At 30.8% G+C, this 27,921-nt stretch overlaps 1 protein-coding gene across 2 annotated transcripts; it reads left to right on the top strand.

Annotated features, from left to right (window-relative positions):
* Positions 1-6,188: 6,188 nt before the first annotated feature.
* On the top strand, positions 6,189-25,569 carry LOC110643065 (uncharacterized). 2 transcript variants are annotated; one of them, XM_021795292.2, is made up of 9 exons: positions 6,189-6,440; positions 7,137-7,191; positions 7,323-8,453; positions 10,185-11,559; positions 15,465-15,744; positions 17,103-17,210; positions 17,297-17,575; positions 21,000-21,143; positions 24,811-25,569. In XM_021795292.2, the coding sequence occupies exons 3-9, from the start codon at positions 7,376-7,378 to the stop codon at positions 24,997-24,999; spliced, it is 3,453 nt and encodes a 1,150-aa protein (XP_021650984.2). In that variant the 5' UTR covers positions 6,189-6,440; positions 7,137-7,191; positions 7,323-7,375; the 3' UTR covers positions 25,000-25,569. The 2 variants fall into 2 exon arrangements, with proteins under 2 accessions (XP_021650984.2, XP_021650983.2); XM_021795291.2 differs by lacking the exon at positions 7,137-7,191.
* Positions 25,570-27,921: the final 2,352 nt, after the last annotated feature.

The raw sequence follows: 27,921 nt of genomic DNA, 5'->3' as shown, positions 1-27,921 counted from the left end.
TTTTCCACTATGTTTATAAGGGTCCTAAGGACTGCGGCATCACATTTTACGGTTCGAAATTTGAGTTTAAAATGACTTCGCAGTCGTTCCCAAGAAGGTCACCCATCGCTGTGACTCTCGGCTCGTTTAACTTCTTATGTTCTGTTTTTCTTATTTATACTTAACTAATTGAACATTACTAATTATTTGTGTTTATGGCTTCTCTAATTGTCTTAGATGTGGTTCTAATCCCCTTAATTGTCCAGACCGACACCAGTCACCGGAACAATGACATATACCAGGCTATACAAATGAGGGTGTTACACAAATTATGGTTGTAACTAGTTCAAATAGCTTGACAAAGTAAAGTTTCAGAATCTGCCTTGTTCTGGAACAGTATTGGTCACTGGATTAGTACTTGGTAAATTATCCATAACTAGAGCTAGAAAACTCTAAATTGAATGATTCAAAAGGAATATTAAAGCAAAGACAATAAGAAATAACTTTCACGAAGTAAGTGTGGTCAAATAACTACTGTAGCTTGGCCTAATATGAGAATGAAATCAAATTTGAAATTATGAAATTTATGAAACATCATATAAATGACTTGGAATATAGTTGGTATTCAATACCATTAGCTCAATGAACTTGAATGTGAGATGAATATGTATTTGGGAGCCATGTTCCCATCATGATTGAAACAAAAAATGCTATGAAGCATGAATATAAGATGTGATGAGAACATGAGACCTATGAATGCTTAAGAATACTAATTGCCCATGTATGCCTGAACATGTGTGTATGGGTTGGATAAATTGGCATGCCAGTAGGGTTCTAATTTGCAATACTGCTTATGGCTTTATGCCATTCTATTATCATGACTTTCATGTCATCCTGTTATCATGGCTTCTAGCCATTCTATTATATGATGATATATATGGCTTTATGCCCGTTTATGACTTTTAAGTCATTCTGTTGATATTATGCCTTCCAGCCATTCTGCATACATGGTTGACATTACGTGTCCCATGGTATGACGGCCCGAGGCACTACGATGTCCTGTACTCAGAAACCCACGTAGCCATTCCAATTAGTCCGTTATAAGTTACTTGGGCATTGAAAGGTATTAATGAGATTAAATATGCATTGAAACAAGGTAAAGAAATTGAATAATCGAATAGTGTCACCTCTTCATGCAGTGCATTTTGGTAAAGTCCACTGCACCAGTAGTGTATTTTATACATTATAAATATTCATATAATTTTGTAATGTAAATTATGAATTTATAGAATTATATTTGTATATGATGTAAATTATAAATTTTTGTGGTAAATTGTACATTTATGTAAATAAATGAATTTGAGTATTTCATATATGAATTGAGCATGAATGAATATGTATATAAATGGTTACATGAATTGAATTTGAGATGATGATAAAAGTATATGAATTGATATGAAATTGTTTTAAATAGATGAATAGTATAACTCGCCAAATGACCATAAAACAGGGAAAACCCCGTTGGTATGTCCATTTAAATATTCAGATATAAATAATAAAGGAAAATAAAGTAATAGTGAATGAAGTATGATAATTAAATTAAAAAAAATGACATTAAATAAATTATAAATAAGTAAGATAAGATAATGTATTCCGGTATAGAATGTAGCATTACTTGGTCGGCTACACTCTAAATCGGGTAAGGGGTGTTACAGTTAGAGAGTTCTTAGGAAACATCCTAATGGATCTCTGACCCATTTGTGATCCATTAGTATTTGTTTTATAGATTTATACCCATAATAAATTTTCATGAACCGCATCAGAAAATTATATAATGCAATGTAATTTCATACAAAATGACCTATATGAAATAATAAGTCAATAAGAATTATAAATATATCTATAATATATATAAATGTATATAAGGAGAATATTACCATTATCTAAAATGCTCTTTCTTATTTATATTATTTATGAAAATACCAATAAAAACTTATTTATATAGACAATGGTATATGTTTGTCGTTAATAACATTAAATAGCAATGAAAAATTCATCGCTAATTCAAATCAACTCATTGCTAACTACCTGTAGTGACAATGTACCAATCGCTAATACTTTTAGCAATGAAAAGTTATTTTATACAAGTTCGTCCCTAATAAATTTAGTGACGACCTATCCATTAATTATGCTAATATTATTAATTCATTAAAAATAATTTAATTTATTTTAATAAAATTAACAAATGACCTTAAACACTAAGCTGACTTCCATTAATTCATTATCTAAAATTATTTTAAATATTGACAAACTTGTAATATTAAATTATAAAATTACTATTAAAAAATTAACTATTTAATTAACATAATTATAAAACTGTCATTTAAAATTAATTATTTAATTAATTTTTTTGTGAATATCTATATAATATATAAATGTGGGAAGGGGGAGAGGGAACATTAGGTTTGCTCAAATTATCATTCATTATTTATATTATTTTATAAATTACAATAATATAAATTTTATTATTAAAATTATTTTTAGTGTGTTATAAATTTAAAATTCTTAAATTACTTGTATTTAACTTTTACTTAATTTAAAATAAAATTTTATAAGAAATAATTAATTAAAATAAAAATTATTAAAAATAAACAATTCGCGTGAAAGTTAAAAAAAACATTTGTAACAATCTTATGAAAAATAATTAACTAAAAAAATCCATAAATTCAATTTTTTTAAATAAAAAGAAAACGTAAGTTTATATATATATATATATATATATATATATATATATATATATATATATATAGTATATACTTTAATTAATTATTAATATTTATTAATTTATTACATTATATAAAATATATAAACTTAAATTTTAATCTAGAATTTTATCATAGAAGGAATTTTAAATATGTGAGAAATCCTGTTAGTATTAGCTATACATACATTCACAAGTCTTGATTATGGTATATTTAAAATAAAATTTTATAGGCAATAGTTAATTATATTAAAATAAAAATTCATATTTTCTAAAAAAATTCATATGAAAATTAAAAAAAAAATAATTTTATGAAAATAATTAACTAAAAAATCACAAATTTATGTTTTTTTTTAAATCACAAGTTTTATGTTAAAAAAAAACAAATTTGGATTGAAACTCAAAATATTATAAAGGCCTTTTTAGTTATAAATTTTAATGTACCTAATTAAATATAGTCACATCATCTATTAGTTAGATAATATATTTATTCACATTAATATTAAATTTTAATGAAATTTTATAAATGTTTAATTATATTATTATTATTGTATTCTTTTTTATTATTTCAATTAAATTTATAATTTATATAAATTTAAATTTCTTAATTCTACTTGTATTTATCTTTAAAGTTTTTTTACAATCTAATTTCATTTATAATAAATGTTATAAAAGTCATATGATAATTAGAGTAAAATATTTGATAAGAATAGCTATAAAAGGTAAGTTGGAATGAATGTTCATCAAGTGAGGCAAGTTGCAGTTAAAAATAATATGACTTATATTTTAATTTTAGAAATTCAAGTGTTCATCCTAAAAAATTTAATTTAATTGGTTGGATTAGTTTCATATTTAAAACTAAATTCTATTATATTAACAGTTTTTAATTAAGCTATAAATGAATTTCTTTAAAATTTAATCTAAGGTTAAAAGCTATAAATTTAATCACAAAATAGCTATTTTATTAATTAGTTAATGACGAGGAATTATTTATATAAATAAAAATATATAATAAAATTTATTTTATATATTAACTTTTTATTAATTATTTGTATTTAGTTAATTTAAAATTAATTAAACTAAAATCTTAAAATTTTTTAATAATTTTATACTTAATAACGTATATAAATCAATTTTTTTCTTTAATTAGCAAATTCATTTATTTATTTTATTTTTTATAATTAAATTATATATGTAAAAGAATTTCTATGGTTAATAATATATTTTTTCTAAATTTTCTATAATTTATAAATACATGTAATTTTTTTATATTAACAAAAATATACAATAAATTTATATAAAAAATAATATGTTTAAGTAATACAAATTTCATAAAATTAAATAAAGAAAATTAAAAAAAACTTTACAATATTATGAAGTTAATAGAATTTTCATATATTATATTATATATAAAAAATTTGAATCATAAAATATATATAATAGCTTCAAGGAAAAAACTAGTTTATATAAATGGATATGAAATTCTAATCCCATTCAATGATAAGTAATTTAATTATTAAAAGTTTGTAACTTTTTTTTTAATATTAGTAATTGATAAGTTTTTACATTTATACATTTTGTTTTTGTGCAATAGAATTTAAGTTTAATTAATTTTGATATTTCTTTTTTCACTAAATTTTTTGTGTGTCATTTTTTTCCATGATCATTATAATTTTGTTATTATTGCTAATATCAAATTATATCTTTGCAAATTTAATAATATTTATGTAGATTAAGATGCAATGATTTTACTATTTATTTAATGTTTAATATTGCAACATTCAATAAAATTTACAATGATTGATATTATTTTTACATAAAAAAATACATTTCACATGTGTATAAGATTTTAATTTTATAATGATAATGCACACAATTACAAACTACATTTTAAAAATTATTATTTTTTAATTTTATAAATAATTTTTTTACATTAATCTATCTATTAATCTATCCATGAAACTTAAATATACATGTTAACATTATTTTAAATTATGAAAAAAATAAATTATAGGCAAATCAAACTTACTTTTTTCCAAAAAGTAAAATAACATAATTAATTTATTTTAATGAACTAACTTGTATTTATTATTAATTATATTTTTTATTATAATTAATTAAATTAACATGAAAATTAATATTTTAATTTAAATAATTAAATATAATATTTATAATACTTATATCTTATATAAAAAATAATAAAATATATATATATATATAAAAAATTAAATTAAAAATTTATATAATAAGTATAATAGCATGCAGAGAGCGTAATAGGAAAAACTAATATATATAAATAAGTTTTATAAAACTAATTTTCTATGTATTAAAGATAGTTTTTTCTAAGAGAATGAACAAAGTGGTAACTCAAATTTGATGCCTATCACATAAATAATATAACTTTTAACTATTGAAATAAGTTAAATATTATTTTATAATTAATTTGCCATTTTATATCTTAATCTAACATAAAATAGCAGAATAGCAAGATACCCTATAACTATTGAAATAAATTAAATATAAATATTGTGTAACTTGATAAAATGCTATGCACCGTTTGATGAGAATACTGGGGTGTTTAGTTTACCTGTTGACTGTTGAATGTAACTGATAGTTGATAGACATCCAAACAGGTGAACTAGAGTATTTGGTAAGTTTTAAAAGATAAAACTGCTGCTGGTTAGCTGATATGGTATCCATTAGCTGCAGTTTGTATCAGTTATATTTTTAGAATTATTTCTTATCAGCTGATAGTTGATTTGATTTTATTTTTTATTTTGATCATATTATCTTTTTTTTTATTTAACTCAAAAATTAATATTATTAATACTTTTATATTTTTCATTTATAATTTTAACAATTTAATTAATACATTTTAATTTTGTTAAAATATTTTTTTATTAATAACATAAAATGTAAAATATTTATTTATATCTAAAAATTTAAAATTAATTATAAATTTTTTCTTTATCAACAATAATAATTACTTTATTATTTTATCTATATTTTTAAAATTATTTAATTATTTTTTTAAAAAGTTTATTATTTTTTTTATTTTAATAATAAATAAATAATATAATATATTTTTATTTTAATAATATAATACATGATATAATATATTAATTTAATAATTATATATTTAATTTAATAATAAAATAAATAATATAATAAATTTATAATTTTATATTTATTTTAATAATAAAATAAATTATATAATATATATTCTTATTAATTATTTTACATATTAATAATACTAATTAAATATAATTTTATTAAATACTTCACATAAATTAATTATAAACTAATAATATTAATTATCAATTAATAATTAGTTATATCCATCTATTAAACCAAGCCCAAAACGAAGTGAACACAGATGTGGAGGGGATTACTGGGCGCACATGTAACGCACGATATCATAGCTAAGTTTTTATCATTATTACAAAAAGTTTGGCTCCCTTGTGCCATGCCGGGCGAGGCCTGAGAGAAATTGCGACCGAAATTTGTATATTTATTTAGAAAAAGAAAAGAAAAGAAAAGAAAAGAAAACCCAAATGCAAAATCGCGGTATTTCGTTGGTATTATAGTTAATGTTACTGATGTATTCCCTTTGATATGGCTATGGAATCTTCACTCTTTCGAAAACCTCTTCTTCTTTCCCACTCAGAGAATCGCTTCAATTTTGCGCCATTTTTGATCTGTAAGTATCTCTGTTCACGAGATGCATGCCAATTTTTTTTTTTCAAATTTTGAATCATTAGATTACGGTGTGCGGTTCATTCAGCGTTTATTGCGTCTTGGATTTTTTTTATTGGTGCTAAAATTAAGGGTTTGTGTTGGGGCTGTGGATCATCACATTTATGTGGATTTGATTTGTGTTCGGATGCTTCTCTAGGGTTTTTCCTTTTTGTTGGTGGGAAAATGTTGGAAATGTGGCTAATTGTGATTTTGAATTTTGGGTCTTGTAACGTAACAATGCCTTTCTCTGTATAGAAAGGAATGAGAATCTGGTTTTCCATTTTTTCCCCCTTGTTGTCTTTCTTTCTTTATTTTTTCTTCTCCTCAGATTTTGCGTACTCATTTTTATCATGGCTAATGTTTGTTTTATGAAGAGAGAATTTGAAGCTGGTAGTTTATTTGGGTTTGCTTTATTATATTGATGAATGAAGTAAACGGGGATTTGGATTGTGTTTACTATTTCCTTTGATCCTGCTTGTGAAACAATAAGGCAATGCTGTATTTGGCATATGGCGGAGTATGTGAAAGTTTAACGTTCAAAATTTTGATACTTCCCATTATTCAGTACCCTAGAAATTACAAAAGTTAGGCATTTAGCTTGAAAATACATGCACATGTGTCTGAGGCATAACCTTGCTTATAACTGTGTTTCTTGCAGAGGAGCTTAGCATTGTCATTTCAAATCTCTCTTCCCTCAATTATCCAAAAAAGGGGTAAAAAAAGAGCAAAGACAATGCAAACACAGCACTTGTTTGAGCCTAATATTTTCTTTCTTATTTTTCTTTTTTTTTTTGGAGCTTTATTGCCTAAACTTTGCCTTTGTTTCTTTTCCGTGTCTTTTCAGGCTTGGTTAATTATTCTTCCTAGTATCTGCTAGTAGATTTGTAGCAGTTTGTTATGGCAGACACAAGTTCAGTTGATGTGATTTTGGGCTTTCTGCGGAGAAATCGCTTCACCAGAGCTGAGGCAGCATTGCGCAGTGAGCTTAATAACCACCCTGATTTGAATGGATTCCTTAAAAAGCTTTCTTTTGAAGACAAGGAATTGGGAAAGGTGTTGGAAGAAGAGAATGGGAGCAAACCAGGAACTGATAATCAGGTGCTTGGTTCTCAAAATAGCTTTGAAGTTTCTAATGAACTTATTATTAAAGAGATAGAGTGTGGAACAGGCAGAAATGGGTCTGAAAGCAAATGGAGAAATTCTGCTTTGGTTGGAGAGTGGAGTGGTAAGCCTAATGAAGCAATTGGCACAATTGATTCAGAGGGTAGCGTCCTTGACTTGTATTCATGGAAGTTTAATGCTCGCAATGGTCGTGCTTCTGATCCTTACCAAAATGATGGTGGTACCGCTGGTAACTGCACTAGTAGAGCAATTGCAAAATCTGGAGAAGAGGTTATCGTCTCTGGTGAAAAGAGATGCTTGTGGCCTGGAAGCACAAGTACTAATAATTCTAAATCAGAATCCAAGTATGAAAGAACTTCAACAAGAGAACCAAAGGAACTCGATCAGCAACTTAAGGCTCCAGTTGCATACTCTGCCGAAAACACGTGGAAAGACTGTCCTGTCAAGACTGTTTTTCCTTTTCCTAAGGGTGATGTATCAACCAGTTATGATGTCAATACTGGTTTGGACAAAAGAGAAGGAAAGAAGAAACCAGATATATGTGATGTTAGGGTGGCAATCAAGGAGCAGGTGGATGAGGTTGGAAGAGCTTTATACCTTGGGAAGTCTCAGGGAGGTACAGAGCAAAAGAATTTAAGTGTCTTAAGTTTTTCTCTTGCATCTGATAATCCAAAGGAAGAATTTCCAAGGCTCCCACCTGTTAAACTGAAAACAGAAGACAAACCATTGAATGTCAATTGGCAGGAAAAATTTGAGCCTGATGGGCTAGTTGTGAAGCACAACAGTACTGATAATACTTTCCTTATTGGATCATATCTTGATGTCCCTGTTGGACAAGAAATCAACTCTTCAGGTCTGCTCTTATGATGACTATTTTTTTATATGACAGCCAAGCTTATATAATTTTTGTATTCTAATTGGGAATGATGATGTTTGCTCCATTTATATTCTCATTCTCTGGCTGCAATATTTATTTAATTTGTTTTGCAATAATAGTTACTTTAGTTGTAGATAATTGGTTTAAAATTAGAAAAGGCAAAAATGTAAAAGATCTCATTTGTCATCCATTTTAATTCAAATTCTATTTATCATAAAACTTTTAGCTATTTGATGCAAGAACATCTGAAATCCTATTCAGTTTTGGATTTTATTCAGCTTTCTATTCAGATTTGGATTTTACTTAGTTTTCTATTTCATCATGGTTTTTATTTAGTTTTCTTTTCCTTCTTTATTTAGCTTTCATGTCCATTTAGTCTTTATTAATTAGGATTATTTTTCAGTTTTTCCATATCGGTTAGGGAAAAAAATGCTAGGGTTCTTAGGGACTGGGTTTTTCTATGTTTATGGGGCTCTGCTTCTGAGGCAGTTATAGGAGTGTCAGTAGGACTGCAGGGCTTTACTGTGTTATTTTCTTTCTCCTTTTTATTTATTTTTATTTTTTTAATTGGGGCGGGGAAGCAATTCCTTATTCTCCTAATTTTATTTTACACTCTCTTATGTCCTATTTGTGCCAATTGAGGATAAGTTGAGAGAAGGGAGATTGAGGTGGTTTGGTTACGTGAAGCGTAGACATACGGAAGCTCCAGTTAGACAAGTAGAGCACATTAGGGTAGAGAATTGAAAGAAAAGAAGGGGTAGACCTAAACTGACTTGGAGAAGAGTAATACAACATGACCTAGAAGCATTACACATTTCCGAGGATTTAACCCAAAATCATTTAGAGTGAACAAAGAGAATTCATATAGCCGACCCCAAATTTTTGGGATAAAGTCTTAGTTGAGTTGAGTTGAGTTTTTGTCCTATTTATAGATTCTTCTTTGAGGCAAGAGAGAAATTAGGATAGTGGGCTAGCCTAATAATTTGGGTGCCTTTGAGGGAGTGGAAAGATCTTTCATTTCACTTACTAATATTTGGTTTAAACTCTTAAACTTGGTACAGTGGACAGTTTCTAAAGATTTTTTTTTTCTCATTGATTAGATTCTCTTTCATGTGAATGATTCCTTTTTGCACTTGGATTTAACCCCTATTGGTGCCCTTTTGTGCTTTTACAAAGAACTAAAGGAAGTTGACTATGACAACTAACATAAGACTTTTGGGTTTCTAAAATTTTCTGTAAACTGATACTGAAAGAATTGCATGGATTTATGTAGCAATAGCAATGTCAATCATATTTGTATACAGAAACTTAAATGGTAAAGCAAGGGTTTTTTATTTTGACCAGGAAAACCCAGAGAAAACCTGCATTTAATGACCTATAAAACAACTATGCTGTAAGAAATCTCAATTGTCTTTCAAAAAAATTGGAAAATTCCTTAAATATTGGTAACATTTATAACACACTGAATGAGCAGCTATTTATTTCTGTGAGCATAATAATCTAACTCTCTGAGCTCTTTAAATAATAATATCATAATCTAACTCTCTGAACTCTTTAAATATGCTTTTTCTTTAGTTCTTTGTTTCTCTGCATTGGCAACTCCTTTGCCTCTAAGTTGTTGTTTTGAGGCCATTCGCTGTTAGTCTCCTTTTTATTGTTTTTTGTTCGAAGTTGTCTGATGATTTTATCTTTGGATTAATGAGTTAGGTGGAAAAAGGATTGCTGGTGGCAGCTGGTTATCTGTGAGTCAAGGAATTACTGAGGATACATCTGATTTAGTTTCTGGTTTTGCGACTGTTGGTGATGGACTAAGTGAATCAATTGGCTATCCTAATGAATACTGGGATTCTGATGAATATGATGATGATGATGATGTTGGATACATGAGACAGCCAATTGAGGATGAGGCCTGGTTTCTGGCCCATGAAATTGATTACCCAAGTGACAATGAAAAGGGAACAGGACTTGGGAGTGTCCCAGACCCACAGGAAAGGGGTCCGACCAAAGATGAAGATGATGATCAATCTTTTGCTGAGGAGGATTCTTACTTCTCTGGTGAGCAGTATTTTCAGTCAAAAAAAGTTGAACCAATTACAGCTTCGGACGATCCTATAGGATTGTCAGTGGCTGAAATGTACAGGAGGACTGATGAGAATGATTTGATAGCTCAATATGATGGACAGCTTATGGATGAAGAAGAGCTAAATTTAATGCGCACAGAACCTGTCTGGCAAGGATTTGTCCCTCAGACAAATGAGCTCATCATGCTAGGGGATGAAAAGGCCATGAATGACTGTGGAAAACCATGGATGGATGATACTTGTGTTGATGATTATCAACATGGTTCAGTTAGATCAATTGGTGTGGGTATGAACAGTGATGCTGCTGATTTTGGCAGTGAAGTACGGGAAAGTTTGGTTGGAGGCAGTAGTGAAGGGGATATAGAGTACTTTCATGAGCATGATGTTGGAATTGGTGGCTTGAGACCCTCTCACCCTGAATCAGATAAGAAATACATTGATAGACATAACAGGGATGAAAAGAGAATCAGTAAACAAGACTCCAATACATATGTGTCTGGGAATGACAAAGTTGCATTGTCCCAAGTGAAAGATCATAGGGATGGGGGATTTTCATTTCCACCGCCATTGAGGGATGGAGATGGACAATTGGGGCAGGCAGGATCTGGTAAATCTTTATGTTCAAACAACAGTAAAACGATTATTGGTGCTGAAACTGGTGATCAAATGAATGCTTCAACGGGGACAGATGATATGCTTGCAGCATGGAGGCAGAAAAGCAGTGATTCTTCAACTGTCAAAAGTTCCAGGGATGAGAATAATGTCAATGCTGTAAGATCTGCAGCTTCTTCTCCGTCTACACTTTCAAATTATGGTTATGCAGAACAAGAGCATGCCAAAAAAGAAGAGAATGAAAAAATTGGCTTTGCAAGGGAAGAGGATTCCGGGGCATTACTCGAGGATGAAGAGGCAGCTGCTGTGCAAGAGCAATTAAGGCAAATTAAGGCTCAGGAGGAGGAATTTGAGACTTTTAACCTCAAGGTTGTGCATAGAAAAAACAGGCATGTTCTCCTTTGATGAATTTATTTGAATTATAAAAATAATGTCATGGTTGTTTACTGGTCAGTTATGTATCATGGCTTGAGGTCCTGCCAGTTATGTCAATGCTAATTTTGATAAGATGCTTCTTCTTGGAAATCTACAGCTTATTTCTTTCATAATGCTATGAAATATTCAACCCTCCCCCACCCCCACCTCTTCCTGTGATCTTAGTGGTCACCTGCACTAGGCAGATAGTTGAATATGTACCTAATCCATTAATTTCTATGCAATTGGTGCTGGACTAGTTCAATGGATTAAATGCCATTTGAAATTGAGGTGAAGGTAGGTTGACTAAGAGGTAATTATAACTCTAATTATCTAGGTTGTGTTTGCATAGGTGATTTGAAATCCCAGGATTTGAATGCAAATTTTTAGCTCAAATGGCATTAAAAAATTGGAATATTTAGAGGAGAAAAACTATGTTTCTACCTGTTCAAAGAGAGTGAAACTGGAGTTAAACCTCTTTTGTATGTATTTCGAATTCAGTCTCAAATAAGTATACAATCACATTTTTAAATCTAAATTTCATTTAATCCATTCACCATAAAATTCCTATGTATTTGGACATCATTTAGGTTCCTTTCCATGTTCACCATGTGCACTAGTTTTCTTCTTATGACTCTATCTGTTTTCTTTATCACATTTATGGATTGGGGATGTGGGGAGAAATGCAACCTTAGGATATTTTTTGAACCAGTAAGCATACCTTCCATTTATATGTACTTACATTTATATGGTATAACTTATATGTCTTTATGTACTATGTATATATATAGTGTGTATTTGCATCACTTGAATGCTTGCCTGTAAGGTGGAATTTGTTGTTCCTTTTCTTTAAATTGTAGGAGTCAAAACTTCGAAGTTCCTTGTGATGTAGTATGTAGAACCGCAAAGAACACTCAAAGAGGATGAGAAACAATGATCAAATTTCTGTTAATTCTTGAAATCAATTTGCAATATCAATAATAAAGTCTGCCAAAATACCTAGGGGATATAGGTATTTATAGTAGAATTGTTAATCCTACTACTACTAGGATTTTGAATCCCAAACAAGACAATACTAAATCGATATTAATTAGGAAAAATACTAAACCTAATAGGACTCTTTAGATATTTCTAAATAATAATAAAATTCCTAAAATAATAGAAATATAAACTTTGTAAGTTTACAATGAAAAATTAAATCAACATAATTCCTAAACTGAATCTTCCTTGACTGCATCAACTTAATTGTAATAAAGTTCAAATTTGCCCTTGAACATTTTAGGAAAGTCCAAATAAGTCAAATTTTAACTTTTGACCAAATTAGTTCATGTACTTTTCATTTATGTTCAAATAGGTCCAGCCATAATAAAATATTATTTTTATATAATAAAATATTTTTTTAATAATAAAATATTAATATTCTTATTTTTAAAATTTAAAAAGTATTTACTATTTTTTAATAAAATAAAAAAAAAACTATGGTCCTCTAGATGGACAGATCAATTCCACCACTACCACCCAGATCAATTCCATTCTTCTTCTTCTTCTTTCTTCACCATGCTGTCAATTCCACATCAACAATAACAGTGACCAACAACAACATTCACCTCTTTCACCAATGCCATTATCCAAATCTCAGGCTGCCTAGAAATTGGAGGAGGAATCTAAGAAGCAAAGAAAAAGATGGTGACTGGTGTGAATCCAAGGGCCCCAAATCTGTTCTTTATTTTTTATTTTGGTTTAGGCTTTTGTTTTTTGATCACAAATACAGTTGGGAACTTTTAACAAACAGTTGGTGAGCCAACAAGTTTGTTCTGCTTGAATCTGGGTATGCTGGTTTAGGATTTTGATTGAATATGTTCTGCTTGAATCTGAGTATTTTGGTTTAGGATATTGTTCCTCTGGATTATTTGCTTCAAATGCGAATCTCTGGAGCAAGAGATTGATCTGGGTTTGCCAAGAGGGAAGAGTCTGAGTAGAGATTGCTCTGGTTTGCTGTTGTGTTCTTCCTATTCTTGAATTTTTATTTTTTCTATTTTCTTATTTTTATTAAAAATAATAAATAATTTTAATATTTAAAATATAAAATTAATAGTTTATTATTAAAATTATAAAAATTATTATTTTATTAGTAAAAATTGGGCCTATTTGCTCTTAAATAGAGACTTTGAGGATTAATTTTGCCAAAAAGTTAAAAATGACTTGTTTGAACGTTGCTGAAAAGTTCAACGGCAAATTTGAACTTCTTTTCCCACCTTAATTATTAAATACACAGTATCAGAAAGAACAGCGTAAAAAAGTTTAAATTGAAATTCCTCTGCCTTTAATGTAATATAATGTCCAAATCATCGAGGGGAATACAATGACGTGGGCCAACTTTCTTTGGTAATTCAGACAAAGTGGATGGCAGCTCAGTGGAAAGATTGGACAGAAAATTTAACCAGGAAAACTAAAAGAATGGACAAAGGATCTAAGGAAATATGAAGGAAGCAAAAATAAATAGGACTTCTGATTCAGTCATTATTTATTTTTGCCAAGAATTTCTGTCATTGGATGGCTCAAACATAGCTATGCCTATTAAGTTTCAATTAGGTAATGAAAGCTTACTTATTCATTCGACATCTCTATGAGATTACAAATCTAAGGGGGAAAATAAGAACTTAGTTTGGTTGATGAGATTCCCTTGGAAAACTCTTTTAAGTATGACACTGCTCCTAGTTTTGTGCACTTTCCTTTTGTTAGCTAATCATAGATGTATTTTGGATGTTGAGTGGTAGTTTTAAGACCTTGCCTTTATTCTTATTTGTTGGAATTTCTCAATGTGAAACTAAGTATTCAGACGTCTGAAAAAACAGTTTTAAATATAAGATTCTAAGCCACAAGACCTTCAAGATCCCTTGATTCATTAATTTCCCTGATCAAAAAAGTCTTGCAGAATATAATTTATTGGAAAGAGGGGAAAAGAAAGCCTAACCTGTAATTTCCTCAGTGTAACTTGTGGAGTTGTGTTATCTGCATAAACTGATCCTGTAGGAATATATTGTCATGGTGACATTCTCTATGTTAGAATCTAAAGTGTGGTGTAACTGCAGCCTTGTTTGATAGGCTGGATTAATTGATGATAGGAAAGTTTTATGATCACTATTGTCCCCTGAGACTGTTTATAGATACCTGGAGTTGTGCTGTAGATGCCTTGACTCCATTTATCTTTACCAGACTTTATTCTCAAGAGAACTAATAAATTCTCTGTTAAAAAATGAACCATCTTTCATTCTGTTACAACTTACAATCAATCTACCCCTCTATCTGGCTTATGGGCTCTTTTTCGTGCCTGCTTGTGGCATTATACTAATCCTGCAGCCCCACAGATTGGTAGCATGCTCCATGAACGTTTTGTAATGCGTAGTCTTTTTGCTTCATTTTCCTTTTGAAATTGGCTTGCTGAAAGTGGTGACCTCTGGTTCTCACACCCAAAACATTCAATTCAACTGTAAGCGAAACATGTAGAGGCTAAATAAAACTAAATTTTCTAAATAACTGTACTAAAATATAATGCTATCCCTTGACTTTATAAAAAAAGATAGAAGTTGCTAATAGGTCCTCTTCAAGATAGGTTTGGGTGCACTGACTATGGAAATATTATTTGTAAGGTTGATGTAGTCTTATTCTTAAGTGGCAACAATTAGACTTTTTGTCCTTCCACTGTGTCTGGCACATGCTGAAAAATTTGCGTACCCATTTATTTTCTTCAGTGAATATGTCATACCAAATATCAAGCACAATCAATCTTCTTATTTTGAATTCTTCATTTCATTGATTTTATCATTTCTGCCATGATTCTACCAGACTCTTCAACTGAACTCTTCCTTGTGTTGCTCAGAACTGGCTTTGAGGAGGACAAGAACTTCCATGTTGTTTTGAATTCTGTAATAGCTGGGCGTTATCATGTTACTGAGTATCTTGGATCAGCTGCTTTCAGTAAGGCTATACAAGCACATGACCTCCATACAGGCATGGATGTCTGTGTTAAAATCATAAAAAACAACAAGGACTTCTTTGATCAAAGTCTTGATGAGATAAAGCTTTTAAAGTATGTCAACAAGCATGATCCTGCTGACAAGTACCACATTCTCAGATTGTATGATTACTTCTATTACCGAGTAAGTGGACTCATGCAGTTTTTCTGATTTTTTTATAAATGTTTTGATATATATATATATATATATATATATATATATATATATATATAGGGTTTCATTTGGCTCCGACTGGGACTCTAATTTGAGACCTCGCTCTCTCGAAGACAATTCTAGTAATACTCAACTAAAGCTTATTAGTAAATGATATTTTGCTATGTTAGATAGTGTGTTCTAGCTAAGCTGTCAATATCCTACTGTACTTCTATATATTGGCTTTAGCTTTTTATGTAACCTTTGTATGTAATAGGTTTCACAATAGACTCTATTGGATTACAATTAATTATATTAGGTCATAGGTATAACATATGATTAATGATAATTTATAGCTATAGAAACTTCAAGGTCGTGCTAGTTGCAACTTAGTCTTCTCTGTCTTCAGTGTTGTTATTTGTTCATCTTTTATTTCTTATGTGGCCCTTTTTCTCCCTGGCAGCAGAGGGATTGCATTTGGTATAATGTTGATATTATTATAATTTATAATATGGCCTACATATATCGTCATCGTCATTATTTTATTTGCACCTTTTGTGGTACCTAAATGTATAAGCTTCAGATGGCTCCAGTTTTTGGCACCTAATGATATAATCACTTAAAAATTTTAAACATAACAATTTCCAATATGGAGGAGACGCATGCTTTGGCATATATGGAAAAGTAAATACTGAAATATTATGGCTCATATTAGGTAGTGAAGGAATCACCACTTGCATGGTTAGCAGTTTTACTAGAGGACTAGAGGCCCACGCTGTGGATGTTATCACTTCTGTCAAGCTATTATATATTATTTAAGTGAGAAGTCTTATGGGAAGTGAATTCCTTTTTTCGCTTTAAGTGAAATTTAACAAAGCATGACCTAGAAGCATTACACATTTCTGAGGATTTAACTCAAAATCGTTCAGAGCGGAGAAAGCGAATCCATATAGCCAACCCCAAATTTTTGGGATAAAGGCTTAGTTGAGTTGAGTTGAGTTTAAGTGAAATTTAACAAAGGTTAATGCAAAGATTGTGCATTGTCTTTAAAGATTAAATGCATAATCTCGTAATAATTCAAACATGTGGGCATTTAAGAGATTCACTTTTCTGGTAGGGTTTAATGAAGGAATTCTTCAAGATGATGGTAATGTAGGGCATTATATTATTCAATAAGTTTGGGCCATAGTTATCTGGAATGTGGTATGGATGCAGAAGGACAAGATATGCTTCTTGGCTTATTATTTGGTCATGGGATTTGATTTTCTATTCTGAATCATGGATTCTTTTTTTGTATAGTTTTTTAATGCATGTTTTTTTTTTCCTAATTAACAATTCTTTATTTGCAGGAGCATTTGTTAATTGTATGTGAACTTCTCAAGGCAAACTTATATGAGTTCCATAAGTTCAATAGAGAGTCAGGAGGAGAGGTTTACTTTACAATGCCAAGATTGCAGGTTTGTAGTGTGCCTGTTTCTTCCTGAGACTGTTCATATTTTTTCACTTGCTTTAATATAGTCGTCTTTTGCATTCTTCTATGCAGTCTATTACCATTCAATGTTTGGAGGCACTTCAGTTTTTGCATGGGCTGCGCCTTATACACTGTGATTTAAAGCCTGAGAATATATTGGTGAAAAGCTATAGTAGATGTGAGGTAAAAGTCATTGATCTTGGGAGTAGCTGTTTTGAGACAGATCATCTGTGCTCTTATGTTCAATCCAGATCCTATCGTGCACCAGAGGTTATCTTGGGGCTTTCATATGATAAGAAGATAGATATTTGGTCCCTTGGCTGCATCTTGGCAGAACTTTGCACAGGCAATGTAAGTTTTAGCTATTAGACACTAAAATTGTTAGCTTATCTTACTTGTCTCAGTGAGAGAGAGAAAAGGAGATCATAGATGCAGGCAGGATGTGGTTTAATGTGCTTGTTTCATGTTCATGTGCTTTATCCACTGTATTATTCCTTCTTTTATTCTTTTTATTTTTAAAATTTTGCTTACACAGTACATCTTGTTTGCTTCGTGGAATATAGGGGTGTTCCAGCATATATGGACTGAAGGGAGAGATGTGTAGTTTTGTTTACTTTGCCCATGGATGTAGAAATTCATAAATTAGAATCCATGCAATGATATTTTGGATAAATTACCTTCCTGCCCTAAAGTTTGCAAGAAACATAATTATATCAAATCACATATTTTTGCTGACAAAGTAACTATAATTGTTAGTTACCCTTAATTTTGATGGCTATGAAGTAAAAAAGTAGGTCTCTTTCTTTTTCTTTTTTATTTATTTGTTTTTAATTTTTCAAAGGAGCACCTTCTTATGGGCAACTATGATTGAGATCCTCTGCTTCCATTTTGTTTTCTTTCTCCTCCAAGCATCCTCCCTAATTACCTTCAATCATGTGGTTAGGATTTCCTGATAAGTCAACATTAACAGCTTCTGATTCTTCAGTCAATATTGCTGATTTGATTTGAAAACTTGATGTGGAGGATACAATAAAACTTTCCAAGAATTTAAAACAAAAGCATAGTAAAGTTGAAAGATCAATAAAGCAAAAGGGAAAAAAAGGGACAATGGTAGTCAAGAAGATGGTCTGTATAAACCTGGATAAGAGATCACAGACCTGTTGACTCCTGGGCATTTGCTTCAGAAAAGCCACATCCAGAGTTCCAAAAAAGTCTCCTCCGCCCCAAGTAAATCTCCTGTTAACACTTATTGCTACTTGTGGAGGAAGAATGTTTCATGGCTGGTTATGGCACTGTAGATCACTAGGTTATTGTTTTGTTGATGCATGTTGCTTTGCTATAGTGATGCATGTTGCTTTGCTATAGTGTTGCATGGTTGGTTTGTGTTTGCCTTTCTTTGATTGCTTGTAATGGCAATTATTACCTTTGAATTTAATAGTTAATTTACAATGTGATTATGATTTCCAAAAGCTTTTGTCCTGACCTGTAATTATGGACAAACTTCAAGGACTGGAATGCTATATGAATAGACCTGGCCAAGGGCCGGTCCGGCCTGTGAACTGGACCAGGACTGGCCCAGGTCAACAGTTCTAGTCCTTGAACCTCGGTGAACGGGCCTCCCCCTCCATGAACCAGTACTGGAACCAGCTAGTTTGAATTGGAACAGGGCCGATTCAAAAACTTTTTTTCTTTTCCTTTTGTTTTTTCTGCCTAAAATTTATATTGAGTTAATATTTGGATCCTTTCAATTTTTCACATTAGAAACTAAATAATGATGTCTAAAAATTTATTATAATTTGATAATACCTAGGGCCAAATCGGAACTGGTGGTTCCAGCCCATGGCCAGGTCTCTGTATGAATGACACTATCTTATCCTTTGCAGTACTCATCATACAGAAATTTAATAATGTAATATGCAAGGAACTATGGCCAATGAAAGCAGTTTATGTGTTTGACTAATTGGAACTCTATCGTTAGAGAACAGCATGCCTTGCTTTTCAGAGTTTGAGGTGAGACCATTTTAGTGCTTTTAAGTAACAAAATCCAGGGTTTGTAGACTCTTGGTTCTCTGCATATGTTAAGGCTATATTAGACTTCAGAACACACTGTTTTTTTCTATCTATTTTGGTGATACTCTTGAATGCTTTTTGCTTGCAAGATTACATGTTTTTATTTCCTTTTAATTTCAGTTTGGAGATGAGGGCTATAAATTTTACAAGTTTCGAACACTATTGAGATTTACTTATTTTTTAGGATTGTTTAGGTGTACTGTTCTGTGTACTCATTTTAAATTTTAGTGAGTCCTGGTGATGGTATTGATGACGCGAGTGACATGACTTTGCTGCAATTTTCTATTGGGCTTGTATTCATTAAATTCTTTATGTCCATATCAAATATTTGGAATTTCATTTTTATTTAGTGATCTATGAAACAAGGGATGTTGGACAAATTTGGATTTTCTTCCCTTGAGTGATTTCTAATGGATTAGAATAAGATAAGATTTGGGATTAAGCTCTGTAGTAAGTGAACAAAAGGTTTGGACTCTGTAGATTGAATAGTGACTGAATTGACATTGTATGAAGGGACCAGGTGGCATTTGTTGACTGGATGGCAAAATCAGGTTGCAGGAAATTTGAGCGGGCTGTTTTGTTAGCTTGATTGTAGAATCAGGTGGCTGGAAATTATGGAACAGTGAAAGCCAAGTTAAAATTATAGGTTTCTGAGATTTTTGAATACTGTTGCCTAGGGCTATATGGGATAAAGGTTTGGAGTTGTGGAAATAAGAATTTGGAACAAGGAGATGAGAGAAATAAGATATGAATGGTTAAATTTCTGTAAGAAGCAGTGGCTGCTTAAATGGTGCTATTATATGGCTTGCATATGATTTAGGGATTGCTTTCATTGGTCACACCCTTACTGCTTCACTGTATATCTCACAGGGTTTCCTTTTTAACCTTTTTGGACAAACCCACAAACCAATCTTGCATAACCATTTGATTTTCATGGAGAATTCAATTTGAAATGTAAAAACTATATAAATTGAAACATGCACTTGCAAGAGATACAACTCTGGGGTCTGGCTGTGGTGGGAAGAACGGTGAGCATGGTACCAACACCAAATGGTTAATGTTGAGAGCATCTAGTATTTGTGAGAAGCTTCAGAAGAAAAAGGAGACGACAATGTTTTTGTGAACATTTTCCCTTTTTTTAGACATGTTTTGGTGAATATTTTCCCTTTTTATTTTAAGTAAATAACTTTAAAATGGAAATCAAAACAATAGAGAATGCTGCTTAATTGGCAAATTAAAATTTCGATTAAAACAGATTTTATGTTTCTTTTTTCATTTGCTGCTTCATCAAGCCTCTACATTGATATGATAATACCTTCTCTAAATTTGTGTTTTCTCTATGGAATTCTACATTGAAATGATGATACCATCTCTAAATTTCTGTTTTCTCTATGGAATTCTACATTGATATGATGATACCTTCTCTAAATTTGTGTTTTCTCTGTGGAATTATCTTCACATTTGGGGCTAATGGATTTCGCTAATTTTATTTGGAATTTCTTTGATGTGATGACCTATTCTTTGAGATCCTTTATTAACCATTACTTTGAATAACTATCTCTGAGGACTTGATAATTTAGAAATTTTCCTTTTGCCTGAATAATTTCTCATATCACTTAGAAGCATATGATACACAACATTCTGCAGTTCGGTTACCTTTTTGTGACCACTGTGCAAATTGGCTAAAATAAAACTTCTGTTTTAGGTACTTTTCCAAAATGATTCACCAGCAACTTTACTGGCACGAGTTATTGGAATCATAGGTCCAATTGATCAAATTATGCTGGCTAAAGGACGGGACACCTACAAGTATTTTACGAAAAATCACATGCTTTATGAGAGGAATCAGGTAACAGTTTAATCTTTTTATGTTTTAGTTTTCGTTTTCAACTGTTTAAATTCTTTTCCCTTTACTTGTTCAAAGTTGAAAAACCAGTATCTGTTATGCTGCTGTTGTTAATCATGCTTCCCTCTCTCTTGTATTAAGTTGTTGTTTATGGTTGTTTTACTCATGACAAGACACAAGTTAGGATGCTGGCATCTGATCCATAGAGTCAGAGACTTAAATTTAACGGTGGACTGTCCCTTATATGGCATCCTTCAAATATTTATTTAATTTGCTGAGATGGCAGGACCCGTTTTGGATGGTCATTGTAGGAGGGGGGCGTGAGGCTAAAAATCATCCATTAGAATTATAGAAAATGCACTAGGTAATGCCCAGGAAAGATGGTGGAGTCACAATGGTCTCACTTAAGTACCACTTCCTTATACAACATTTCCTAGACATGCACTTCATACAATCCTAATAGAATCAAACCACTGGTAAGTACCGTCTTTCCATAACACTACTACGGTACTAAGGATTTATGTCACGAAGGCATAGATAGACTGGAGTTGTCACCCGGGTAATAACCGGAACATATTTAGTGTTTCTTCTAAGGGTCATGAATGACAATTTACTCCTTGCAGAGTTTCCGCAACCGTCATTATCATAGCTCAATGTCTAGGTTCGGGATAGTGGGTACGTAAGGGGAAGGTGTTAGGCACCTCTTATAATTCAAGTGCCAGTTCTCTACTAATGTTTCTAAAAGTCTTGTTTATTATTCCTTTATTAAACTTCATCCTAAAAAATGCAATTCTAATCCTACACACGCAAGTAATTCACAAAAGGGTTGTTGTTTACAAACAATTTTCATGCACAAGTAATTCCTATCTATGGGGTTGCTAATTATTTAAATGATATTTACCATATGACTAAAATTAATTTATTATTGAGAATTTAATTTACAAATAAATTCAATTTCAAATAACCCTACGTTTCTATTTAATCTAATTAATTAATTTTTACCAAGTTACCCTGAGGATAATTGAACTGAGTTAATTATGTACATGCGTAATTTATTCTAATATCACATAAGACCCAAACAATCACAACCTAATAAAGATTTCTAACATGCAAATTTATTTTACAATTACCAAGTATTAAATTAAATTTATTTTATATGCCAATGTTAGTTTAATTTACAAATAAGATTAATTTTAATTTATAAAGTATTTATTTAAATTAAGTACATGCAAAAGTCAGTTAAATTAAAAACAAAGTTAATTTTAATTTACCAAATAAAAATTCTATTATTACTACAATTTCATGCCAATGGTTATTCAAGAAGTTTAGGGCTGCTTACCTATTGGTAAATGCAGTTGCCATTGGGGCAAGCTACCCTTAAAAAAAGGTTTTCTCTTCTAGTATGGCAATGATATCCCTAGCTTACTCTCGTTTAGCTCCACATAAGCTCCACGCAAATGTCATCTTTGGTACTTACCTTAGGGTTACTTACCAATTTTATTTGTAGTAAAAAAATAAAGAAAATAAAAAAAATACTAATAACAATTCATATTGGATTCTAACTCTAGTCTCCTAAAGGGGTTAAAATTCCTAATCAACTACAATTAACTAATGGTCCAAGTCTTCTGACATGATCCAAACAGTTCATAACACCTCTTGAATTAAAAAAAAACACAGAAAAATAGATCAAATATCAATTAAAACCCAAGAACACACAAGAACATACATAAATATACAATTCGCAGATTCTGGCAGATTGACAGTAGCAAGAAATTTGATTTTTGAAAAATAGTTAGACACCTAAAAATCATGAAAAAATTGCAGAAGACGGCCAAAACATCATACAACATCATAAAATTCATAGATTAAACAAAACTCTAACCAAATGATTTACACAAATCGTAACTTTTTTCAGTGACAGAATCGCACTACTTTTTTATAAAATTCATAACTCACCGACCATAACAGATATGAATGGGAAACTAATTAGAAAAGATTCACAAAATTTCAAACTTAATTTTAGGCACCAGATTTACACAAAAATATTAAGAAACAAGGGAGATATAGGCTCCACAAGTCGGGTATCTTGCAAATCGGATTTTACAGGATCCCTAATTTCAAACAGCCATAACTTACAAAATATTAAAACTTTTTTAGTGATTCTTGAGCCTAAAATTAATAAAATTTCATGTAGAATATGAATATAATTTTTTCAAATTTTTTACATATTCAGAAGATAACAAAAAATAATAAAAACATGAGAGACAAAAAACTGAATATGAGCAGAGTTGTGTATTCTCTCGAATTAAACATGATTACATGATCCACATGAACATGCAAGACAAATTTGACTATTTCTCTCTGTAATTTTTTTTCCTCTTTTTTTTTTTTGTGCCATTCTCCTCCACCTCCTTTTTTCTCTTTTTTCTTCCTCCAGTAGGGTATAGGGTTCTGGGAGAGAGGTGTGATAGGATTTGGAATCCTAGGGTGATAAAGTTCAGATAACTTAAACAACTAGGATTGCAGAATTTGGGTGAGACTGAGATATGGATGAGGTGTTTCAACCAATAGGAAGAGAGAGGAAGGGGAAGGCACCAATAGAGAGTGAGAAAGGTGTGGTAGGGTTTGAAGTCCTAGTGTAGTAAGGTTTAGATAACTTAAACAACTGGGATTGAGGAATTTGGGTGAGAGTTGGATATGGGTGAAGTGTTCCAACCAATAGGAAGAGAGGGAAAGAGGGTGGCACTAATAGGGAGTGAGAAAGAGAGTGGGGGCTAAAGGGGAAGAGTTTTTGTATAGGAGAGTGATAGAGAAAAAGATATTTTCTTATTTTAATTTTCAAAAAATAAATTAAATGGGTTCTATTTAAAATTCCTAACTAGGCTTTATTAAGCTCATAGCGCCCAATTAAACTCAATTAGATCCATTTAAGAACTACTCATATTAAATTTAAACAAAACAAAATTTTATTTAAATTAAATTAATTTTCCAAAAAACATATTTTTTTTTCAAGATCATGCCACGGAATTAATAATTCAGTTCACTGCCTTCAATTATATCTTACAGTCGTGCAATTTTTCATCATCGGGTTGACCACGGTTTTAATATACATACTCATCACAAGATAAGGGTCTACAGTCATGCAAACACATATTCTCTGCTCATTAATATTTATATTTGTGAGGCTGGTTTTACACCAGATATAAAACTTGTTTATCTGATGCTGCTCATAATTTTGTTGTATAATTTAGGTTTATCCAATTTCCATTAAGTATAATGCTCTATCCTTGTAGATAATGCTTTTGAATCTCAATTCGAGTGGTGTGTTTGTCGCTTGAATTGCATGTGATAGAAGGGTGACCCAGTGCATAAAGCATCCCATACTTGTAACATATTGAAACAAAATTAAAGTTTATTATTATACTATTACATGTTGAAATTCATTGACTATGATGATTAATGAAATAAGTGATATGTTCAATAATCAAGTGAAAGTAAGCCTTGTGCTTTTTTCTGTACATGGTATTTCATACTTTTCTTTTTTTGGTTTATGATATTTTATATGTTGACATGTGCAAGTTTTTTGCAAGCCAAATCATTAGTGTTTGGTACTTATACTGGTTGATATTTGATTAATTTATGCTTCTTGTTTATTACCTCTATTCTTCAGGACACCAATAGACTGGAATACCTGATACCAAAAAAGACATCCTTGAGGCACCGGTTGCCAATGGGGGATCAAGGTTTCGTCGACTTTGTTGCTCATTTACTTGAAATAAACCCAAAGAAGCGTCCTTCGGCATCAGAGGCTCTGAAGCACCCATGGCTGTCATACCCTTATGAACCAATATCCGCTTGAGCTGATTGAAGATTCTCTTGGTGGAGATGGGATGCTGCAGGTGCCTCTGTGCTTTGTTTAGGTGTCTTGTTAAAGGGAGGAGCAACTGATAATGTTCAAAGTATTTTTGCTCCTTGACGGACCTGCATGCATTGAAAGGTTTGTTTGGTTTTGTTGGCAACTAGCAAGTTGTATTTTAAACTGCCATAATTAAGAATGTAATTTTGCACGCACTCTATTCTTAGGGGTTTTGTTTCTCCGCTTTGTTTTATCGGGTGGAAGGGGAATCTGAAATCTTGTTGTACATGATGTGTGACAATTCTTTTAGGTTATTTAGTAATAGCATATGGAAATAGTTGCTAATCCAATAGTTGGCTCCAGACAATTTTATTGCACTGCAATATTTTGTAGGGGGAAAGGTTAAAATGTAAGAATGCTGGAGCTGCTGTGAGCACTAGTCGCCAACCATTGGATTTGGAAAATTTTAATTTTGTTGTTCAGTCATTTGGCTGTGGGTTTCACCAGCTGTTTGATCAGATGATTCATTTCAAAATGAAGTTAAGAGACTGGGAAGAGTGTTTTAGCACTTTATTTCATCTTATCTTTATAAATGATTTTTAAGCTGTGCACTTGTGCGGGTTTAAGATGTTTGATAATAGTTGAAAACATTATCAGTATAACGTTAATGTTTCCTTTAGTGGCTGTGAAGCCAAGTTTATTCCAAGTCTCAGGATATTTTATCTTAAAATTGTCAAAATAGATGGTTAAAATGGAATCAGGAAATTGCAAAATTCTGTTAATAAAAATCTCATCTTTATATATATAGGGAGTGCGAAGTCCGATAATGGTAATTTAGAGCCACGAGGCTCATAACAGAACTGCCAGCAAAGGTATGGTCCTAGTCCTGTGGCTCCCAAATGCAACTTGATGGCCCAAAGCTTGTCTACGGTAGCTTCAAAGTGGGCAACTCGGCTTTTAAAGGCTGCAACTTTCAAGTGAGGAGGTACGAGATTTGTAATATATTAATGAAAAAAAAAATATTTAGTCTCTCTATCTTAATAAATTAATTATTATATTAATTAATTTTTATATTTTTATTTAATTTACTTTTTAATTTATCCATTTAGTTTAAGTTAAATTTTTTATTAATTAATATATTCAAATGAGAGAAAATTTACATTTACAAAGGAGTACTTAAGGCTTAGAACAAAAAGAGACTATAGTTGAGTTTTTCAAAATACAGAGAAATTTACATTAATGCTTAAAATGGCTTAATAAACTAAAAGCAAATGAAACAAAATATAAAGACTAATTAATGTATTTTTAAAATAGAATGATTAAATAATTAATTTTATTAAAATAAAGAGATTAAATAATAATTTTTTCAATGAAAAACTTTATAGTCCTAAATTTGTCCTAATGAGGGCTCGCCTCTTTAAGCTCTTTATTGGAGGTTCAAATGCCTCGAAAATCAATTTATGGGTTTTAAATGAACACAATTTTTAAAGGGGTAAACTTTTGATAAGTTGGAGCCATAGGATCTGGAACAAAACTATGAACAGAAAGCATGGTTAATAATGGTTTGGGTGATTGGTGTTAATAATGAGGTTAAATATGCCCAAAACGAGCAATCAAAAAGTTAAAAGCTTGTCTATGGTAGGTGAAGCGATTGTGGTTAATAAATAAGCTTACAAAGTGCAGTTGCTTAAATATAAATCATTACGCCTACAATCCTACGGTGATTGAAGGCTTGATCAAATGGTTATACTATATACAGGGCCTCTAAATGCAAATGTGATATTGAGGCGCTTGGTTTGATCTTTGGCAGAGTCTTTTAGTTTCAAAACTACATGTAATATTATGTTGTGAAATGGTTTCCATTAGAAAAGAAAGCTTTTGAGCATTTGGATTTGATGCTTTGACTTTTGGATTTGCACAGGCAAACTTCTCTTTTTGGATTTAAAGATAAGACTCCCCACTCACATGGTTTGTTTCTTGAGGTATCACTATTCAACTTTGGGGAAAATTTCTAAGCCTTGTGGATTTAAAGATTCCTAAATTAAGAGGGCCCCAACTTCAGAATTGATGATTAGGGTTTGTTGGCCCCAACTTTTCTGTATGTATAGCTAGCTTCTATCAATGAATATATATAAATAAATGACAGCAAATCCCTGCTGATGATCTTTAGATCATTCTCTGCAAAGCATTTGTCAATTCAAAGAAACTTTTTTGTTTTTATCTTTTTAGTAAATTGCATCTTTGTTATCTTTTTATTCTTTTTGGATTGTGACATCTTACCATTTATAACATCTTTTGGTCACTTTTTGTTTGTTTTACTTTCCAACACTGCTTCACAACCCATGCTATCACACAACGTCGCTATGTTTTTCTCCACACACATTTATATATCATTTTAGTTTTATAACTAGTCATGCTTATGATTTAATTTTAAATTAAAATTAGATCAAAATTATTTAAAATCAGTATTAAATCGGACTGAAATCCATCGATTTGATTTAATTTTATATTAAAATTGATTTAATTTATATTTTTTTTAAAAAAAATTCAATTAGGTATCAAAATTAGAATAAAAATAGATCATTTCAACCTGGATTGAACTGTTAGTAGTGTCTAGTTATAATATGCCTTTTTCTTTTATATATTTTGAAAATTTTTATAAAGTATAAAAGCTATTAAGATTTGAATAATTTACTTACTGTATTACTATATTACCGAGACAAATGTAAATGAATCACTTGATGCTGAAATATTTCACTAACCAATGGGAGCGGTGAGGATTCGAACTCAAAATTTTTTTGATTTAAGAGGTTTTAATACCATATTAAGGAACCACTACATTTAAAAGATTAAACTTATAAATGAGTGTTTCAAGAATAATTTTTTATCCCTATTAATAGACTTGATTATTGAAGTACTAACTTA

The sequence above is a fragment of the Hevea brasiliensis genome, chromosome 17 (genome assembly GCF_030052815.1).
Source record: "Hevea brasiliensis isolate MT/VB/25A 57/8 chromosome 17, ASM3005281v1, whole genome shotgun sequence".
In the NCBI taxonomy this organism is placed as follows: Eukaryota; Viridiplantae; Streptophyta; class Magnoliopsida; order Malpighiales; family Euphorbiaceae; genus Hevea; species Hevea brasiliensis.
Note: the sequence above shows the minus strand (reverse complement) of the source record. Positions and strands in the feature narration are given on the sequence as shown.